The 7,021-nt window shown below is 33.9% G+C and overlaps 1 protein-coding gene across 1 annotated transcript; it reads left to right on the top strand.

The window, feature by feature from the left end:
* The first annotated feature begins 1,251 nt into the window (after window positions 1–1,251).
* On the top strand, window positions 1,252–2,553 carry LOC149565086 (FCS-Like Zinc finger 13-like). Its single transcript, XM_089817016.1, has 2 exons — window positions 1,252–1,763; window positions 2,325–2,553. The coding sequence occupies exons 1-2, from the start codon at window positions 1,294–1,296 to the stop codon at window positions 2,470–2,472; spliced, it is 618 nt and encodes a 205-aa protein (XP_089673142.1). The 5' UTR covers window positions 1,252–1,293; the 3' UTR covers window positions 2,473–2,553.
* The last annotated feature ends 4,468 nt before the right edge of the window (window positions 2,554–7,021 follow it).

The raw sequence follows: 7,021 nt of genomic DNA on the forward strand, positions 1-7,021 counted from the left end.
TGAAATCCTTGCATACCTAGTTTTCTCAAAGAAGATAACTTGTTTTCTCTGTCTATCTCCTTCACCATTATTCTATAAAATTCTTCCTTGATTGCCCTTGTTTGTATTTTTCTTTTTTTGAAATTCCATCCGTGGACAAACTTTCTTCCATCCCTCATCTTCAACAATGTTTCTTTCATTATTTATAGATTCGAGCATTTGAGGATTAGGGTTCTGAGTTGTTTCCCTACAAGTCTTTTGGCAGTGTTCTGCTATTTCTCTATTCTTCATGCCACTTGACTAAAATATCAAACTAGTTTTTGAGGGGGATTTGTTCTAGCTCAAATTTCTTTGTAATGTTCGTCGGGTTTGCATCATGACCTGGTTTTCTTTTTGCACATGGTCTTCGATAATTAGGGATACTATTATTATGCTTTCCTAAGAACTTCCTGCCATTCGCTATTTTCACTTTGCCAACCATATTCAATAAATAAATCATCATACAATGTTGATCCATAGCTCTTTAAATACAAAATAATGTCATTAAAGAACATGACACCAAATATAATAAAAAAGGAATATAAAAGTAGTTAGTTCAACAAAAGAAAATGATTCTATACATAAAAGGATTAAAACCAAATTTTTTTTTTTTTGTTTGTATAAAATCAAATTTGATTCTAATATAATAAATAGAAAATATATATTTAGTTTCATGACTTAGTCCACAGTCCTTTAAATACAAAATAATCTCATTATAAAAAGGAAAAATGATCGCATAGCAAAAGTGACATCCATATAATTGATTTCACTATTAGCTTCCATATTACTAATACTTTTCACAACTATTACCGAACATAATGATAGATAAAATTAAATATGATATTTTAATACATTTAAAACTATAAACAGACTATTTTCAATTGTCACAAGTTTAAAATGCGAAGGAAACCTAGCCAGAAAATAGCGTCAGAACCAATGTAGTTAGTTTCGACCATGGCAGTAAAGCCAACCCGGAACCCGACAAAGAAGACCTATATTCGATAACTTGTTCGGAATCTGGCCCATAGTATTATACCACATATTTCCCCCATTACGATGTGCTGCAAAGAAGGAAAGAACAAAAGTATAGTGGAACGTCTGTAGTACCTAAACCCAATAAAATAATCAGCGCCTCTGATTTATATGGCGGTATACATTGAATTCTTTTCTAAACCGTGGTTTTCCACTCTACAACAACTTGTCAAATCAGTGAAAAGATTTATATGGTGCCCCGATTCATTTGATCTCTGAGAGCGTTTGTCTAAACTGAAAACAATGGCAGCCAAGCAAACAAACGCCATACACAGCAAATCTGTTCTCATGTTTGACAGCCCCTCAGATCAAAACAGATCAGTCTTCAAATGCTTTCATGCGTTTGCCGGAATTAACTCTATTAAAGATGATAGAAATCTTAGTGATGTAAAAGATGGGTGTTTGAGCCCAACTTCTCCATTGGGTTTGAGAGGTTTCAGCAGATATTCATCTGGCGTAGGCCTTGGAATTCTTGTTGCTCTTGATCATGAGCAAAACCAGGCCATGCCCATTGTCTCTGTAAAAATGCCGTCTTTGAGTAAACTGGAGAAAGAAGTGGAAAATCATGGCGGAAGATTATGTAGATATAAAGAGAGTGTTTTTGAAGATTCTGGGTCTTCAGCTTTCTCCTCGTTTGAACCTGCTGGATTTTTGTATGCTTGTTGCTTGTGCCGGAAAAGATTGTCCCACCAGAAGGATATATACATGTACAGGTATGATCTTCAATACGTAGTGTGATTTGAAAGTTGATGGTAAAAAATTCAACATAATCTAATTTAGAAACAATTACCAATAATTTCTAACCATTCCAATTTTTTTTTTTTTGTACTTGTATGATTATTTCTTATTAGTGCAGTTGAAATATGAAATTGTTATTCCTTAGTGTATTGTATTTTCTGATTAATATGTCAAATCATATTCTATGATTCATCAATCACTATAGAAAGTGAAGCTTTAAAATAAATAAATTATATCACTTTTCTTCTCTAATTCTATTCCATGATGAAGACGATTAACGTGTCAAATCATACTCCTACAATTTACCATGGTAATGGAGAGTAAAACTAGATTTTTTCTTCTCTAACTGTTGCTCTCCATCATATGATGAATCATACAAGATGATTTAATATGTTAATGAAAACACAGAATACACAATTGAAATCAGAAACTCGAGTCACATAGACATACATGAAGTATAGAAACTTATGAATACCATTGCTGTTAATGTTTAATTATAAAATTAGGCGAACTAATTCCATTTCGGTGTATTGCAGAGGTGACAGGGCATTTTGCAGCGAGGAATGTAGAAAGCAGCAGATAATGAGTGACGAGAGAAAGGAGCGCCGCCCGTCTTCGAATTCATGTTCATCTTCATGTTCACCTCTTTTCACAATCACTCCCATGGCCGCTGCATTGTACTAATCTATTACTACTACTGGATTTCCATCATATTTATAGAAAAGCATTGTGAATATGAAGAGTGGTTTGAAAGCCTCCGTGAAATACTCTGAAAGCTCTGACTCTGTACAATTTTGCAAGAGGGTTGTGGTCCCAAGAAAGCGTGGAAAAGTAAATGCATTGAACTGTGCGGATTTCTCTCATCCAACAATGTCGTTTATTTTTGTTCTTTTTTCTGCCGGCTTAGTTTTTTCAACATGGGGACGGCAAACAACACACAAGAGTTTGCGAAAAATATGATGTATACTTTCTTTATAAGATGTACTATTTATATTTATAAAATTAATGCTTATATAAAAAAGAAGTGTAATGAGTTTTCATTGTAAAGATATTGGTTCAAATTTCAAGAGGGACATTTTTGTGGAATTCTAAGTTGTGATTCTTAGTCTTTTATTAATTGTATTTGTTTCATCATTATAAAGGTTGATTTTAAGGTGTAACTCTTGGTCTTCTAATTGTTGTTTCTAGTATGGTTGTCCGTAAGGAGATAAAATAAACTTGTATGTCTCATGTTGTTACTCAAATAAGTACAATGTTTGCAAACGATCTTCAACAAGAAAAACAAGGTGTAATAGTTTGTTTTGATAGTTATAGGTGTTAAAGAGCATGGAAGTTCAAATATGAACATTCATTTAGAAAGGTATACAGAAATATTTATATAATCTTAAAATTGATTAATTTATTCTTTTAGCAATTATATTAATAAAAAATATTTATATTTGACATGGCTAAAATTGATCATAACATGGAAGGAATAAAGGAACGGGATGACATCAGTCAAACCCACCATTGACATACAAATGATAGTGGAAAGTGAAGATGCTATTTGCGGTTCACTATAATGAAGTACAACAAATGGCGTAGTGGTGTGGATCAAGGTGGGCGAGAGAACCCAAGAACTAAAAACTATAAATAATGGAATATTTGGAAAGATTTTGTGATTATTTATATTTGGGGTTCCCTCACCATAAGGATTAATTACTATGGTGAGAGGACAATTCATGTGGATTTGGTCATAATGATGAAACCACAAAGGATGGGCATTGTGAATAATCATAGTGGCAATTCCCTTGCCCTTTACTCAACAAACAACTCGCAATAGTTAATTTTTATGGGAAAGGTACCGTTCACACGTGCTCAAGTTGGAGGGAGATTAGAAATCGTGAAGCCTTGCAATTTTCTGAGGAGACTTGATTACTTTCTTAGGTTCACTTTTAGTAGTATATCTTTAAATTGCCCTGGCTTCCAAGTTCTGTCCTGCAACAAGGGCATGTTGGTGCAAACTAAGGATTTGGTGATTGAACTTGGTGAAGACATGGGTGCCAATGATTGCATTGAACCACATAAGATTGAGGACCGTGTTAAGGATAGTGAGGTGGCTTGGGTCTATCTACGGAAAGGTCAATTGTTGTCATTCATGGAAGGCATTGAAGGGTATGATGAGCATGTGTCCCTGCAATTCATCAACACTTGGAATAATAGGAAAGTGAACATTAATGGGGTTGTTTTTGAAATGATGGAGGAGCTCGTCATGATGGTTGGTGGGTTGTCTCTTGAGGGTAAGAGTTGGCGTAAACAGGCCAGAGTTTCTAATGAAATGAACTTGAGAAAATTCTTCTGCCCTAAGGAGGATTTTGTCTGCATACGAGGTGGTTTTTCGAGGGAGGACCTACCCAAACTTTGGGACATAGTGTGCTATGCCATTATGCACTACATTGCTTTTTCTTCTTTAACTTCTTTTATTTCTTTTTCAGGGATTTTGTAATTAATAGCAACAAATCCTATCTCATCATCTTTTTCATAATTATCATCTAGGATGTTTACCATTTTAAAATCAAGTTCACCATCCTCATCAACATAGAAGCAATTTTTAGGTATTCTAGAGTTGTAAGGATTTGTAGGCTTAAACTTCTTTTCTCATTTAGGAAATTTAGAAGAATAATGATCAAGTTCTTTACATGTCCATAAAACAAGAATTTTGTTACCTTTAGGTTATCTTTTCATAAGTAGGGAAAGTCCTTCATCAATCTTCTTATCTTCTTCTTATTTTTCTTGACTGCTACTCACATAATCTCCACTTGTTTAAGCACTTCTTATCAACGTAGGTTTGTCTCTTTGTGTGTTGAAAGTAGTTTCCACTCTGCAAAATTCATCATTTTGTTCCTTCCACAATTCATATCCTACAACCTTCCAAGAAGAGCCTCCTTTGTAAAATTTGATATACAAGGAATAAATTCTTCAATCATCTGTGATTTCTATATGTAAGTAGGTTTCAAGGTCTTCAAAATCTTCCAAACAATCTCATCTTCTATTACTTCCATCGTGACTTCTAATTCCTACAACAATCTCAGATATCCTATCAAGGTATTCTCTTATAGATCTATTCTCCTACATCTTAGCATCTTGAAACATACATATCCAATTCTATAATCTAACCTTCTTAGCATGTTTAGAACCTTTAAATATTATCTATAAAAAATCCAAATTTCAGTGTCAAGCCTTAAAGATTTTGTTGAGATCAGATTGTTCAAAGCAAGATTATTGAGAAAAGAGATTAATAATGAGGGAGACTATTGAGATAAGGTTGATGGAACTTATCATGGAACAATCATTATTTTATCAATGATGTCAAACCTAATACTTGCTAGTGAGATTATTGCTTTTTGGTCTAAATGCTATCATTTGTTCGATTGATGTAGAGGATTTCGAAAGAGAAGATAACAAGAGAACCTAGAGAAAGGTTGAATTATTCAGTGTATAAAAGGAGCACTAAGACCAAGTAAGACATTGATACTATAATGTATTGTTTATCTACTTAAAGTTTGTAATGAAAGGTTACTCAAGCAAAGATTGGAAGAAGATCAAGTAAAGAAATGTGTCTCCCAAGCTTGACCAAGTATATAGTGCAAGCCAAGAAAATTTAGTTCAAGTTGAGTGAAAATCAATAGGTGCCAAGCAAAGAAGAAAAATAGTGGAAGCCAAGTGAAAGTTGGTATATGTCGAGTAAAGTTTAGTTGATGCCAAGCATCAGTAAACTTTAGTGTATGCCGAGTTAACTAGTAAGTGCCAAGTGACAGAATACTGTAAGTGTTGAGTGATAATAAAATGTGTTACATCAAAGATTTGATGAATCTGAGCCAACAAAGTTAATTTCTTGAATTATGTGATGCATGTGGAAGATAAGCTTGATGAGATGGAGGCATAGAATTCAAGATAAACATTTTAAAGGTGAATTAAAAGAAGATTGGAGATGAATTTTCTAGAAGGGACTAAAATAGAAAAGTGGGTAGATTCATTGAATCTTACCTAAACATAAAATGGACAATTGTGGTGAAGTGAAAAAAGACCTAAATTCTCTATTTATAAATATAGTAGGCTAGAAGCAAAGGTTGTCATGTGTGAGAACCTAAGGAAGACAATAAGTCTAAGGCATTACTTCATAAGGTGGGCAAAGGGATGAATTTGCAACTAGCACGCTAAGAAAGAAGGATTAAGGAGTTGAATGTATGAAGGGTAAACACGTTTTTAGAGATGAAGAGGATGAATGCCAAGCATAGTGGAGGACTGAAACAGAGATCTATAATCTGCAAGTGAGTTGTATTTTGTTATCAGATCAAGTCTCATTGTTACTTTCTAACCATTGTATCATTGTGGATAAATCCTTTGGATTAAGGTTGACCTAACAATCATTTGTAAATCCTTTAACCATGTGACATTATTGGAATGTCTAAATTCCTCTAACAAGGCTCAGTCTTAATAGGGTGATTGAAATCCTTAAACTAGGTCACATTTAATAGTGTGTATTGTGACCTTTAATAGAGTTTGCCTTTCATAAGGCATCACTTCAGAAGAGTGAAATTTGTTAGCATGTTACTGGGGGTTTTTCACAAATTGGGTTTCCATGTAAAATCCTTGTGTTAAAATATGTGAATGAGTTTGTGGTGTTTTTATGTCTACATTGTTGCAAAGTTATTTTTACCTAGGACAAAAATATGCAAATGTTTAAGGTATTTGATGATCTGATGGATGCATGCATGATATGGGTATATGAATATGAATATATTAAGTTTTGAAAAGTTTTATTTGTAGATTTGGACCTAGGATAATTGATTCCCCCCCCCTTTTCAATTAGTCTAAAGAATTCCAACAATTGATATCAGAGCCAAGTGCTTGTGAGTGGACAGTTTGAAGGTACTAAAAGCTAAATATCAAGATGTGCAGAAAGGGGAAACCCAAGCTCAACAGAAACTACTATCCTGCATGGAAAAGTTTGATGAAGTCATACCTAGGAGGACTTGGAGATTATGCTCAGTCAACCTTCACTACTGAACATGTTGATCCTATTGGAGCCCCTATTGCTAATGATTTGAAAAAGAAGAAAGAACACAATTAGACAATGTTAGAGCTTGCCTCTACCCTAAGATACTCAAAGCTTGATGACATCAAACGATTTGATTCTACAAAGAAGATGTGGGATGCTATACAAACAATTTATGGAGGAGATAAAAATGTT

This window comes from Cupressus sempervirens, chromosome 3, assembly GCF_028749045.1.
Source record: "Cupressus sempervirens isolate cs-2001-9-10 chromosome 3, ASM2874904v1, whole genome shotgun sequence".
Classification (NCBI taxonomy): domain Eukaryota; kingdom Viridiplantae; phylum Streptophyta; class Pinopsida; order Cupressales; family Cupressaceae; genus Cupressus; species Cupressus sempervirens.

Excerpts from the sequence above, each read along its gene's own strand:
- LOC149565086 (XM_089817016.1), top strand. The coding sequence starts at position 1,294 with ATGGCAGCCAAGCAAACAAACGCCATACACAGCAAATCTGTTCTCATG. Across the intron at positions 1,764-2,324 it reads AAGGATATATACATGTACAG|AGGTGACAGGGCATTTTGCA; the intron begins GTATGATCTTCA and ends GGTGTATTGCAG.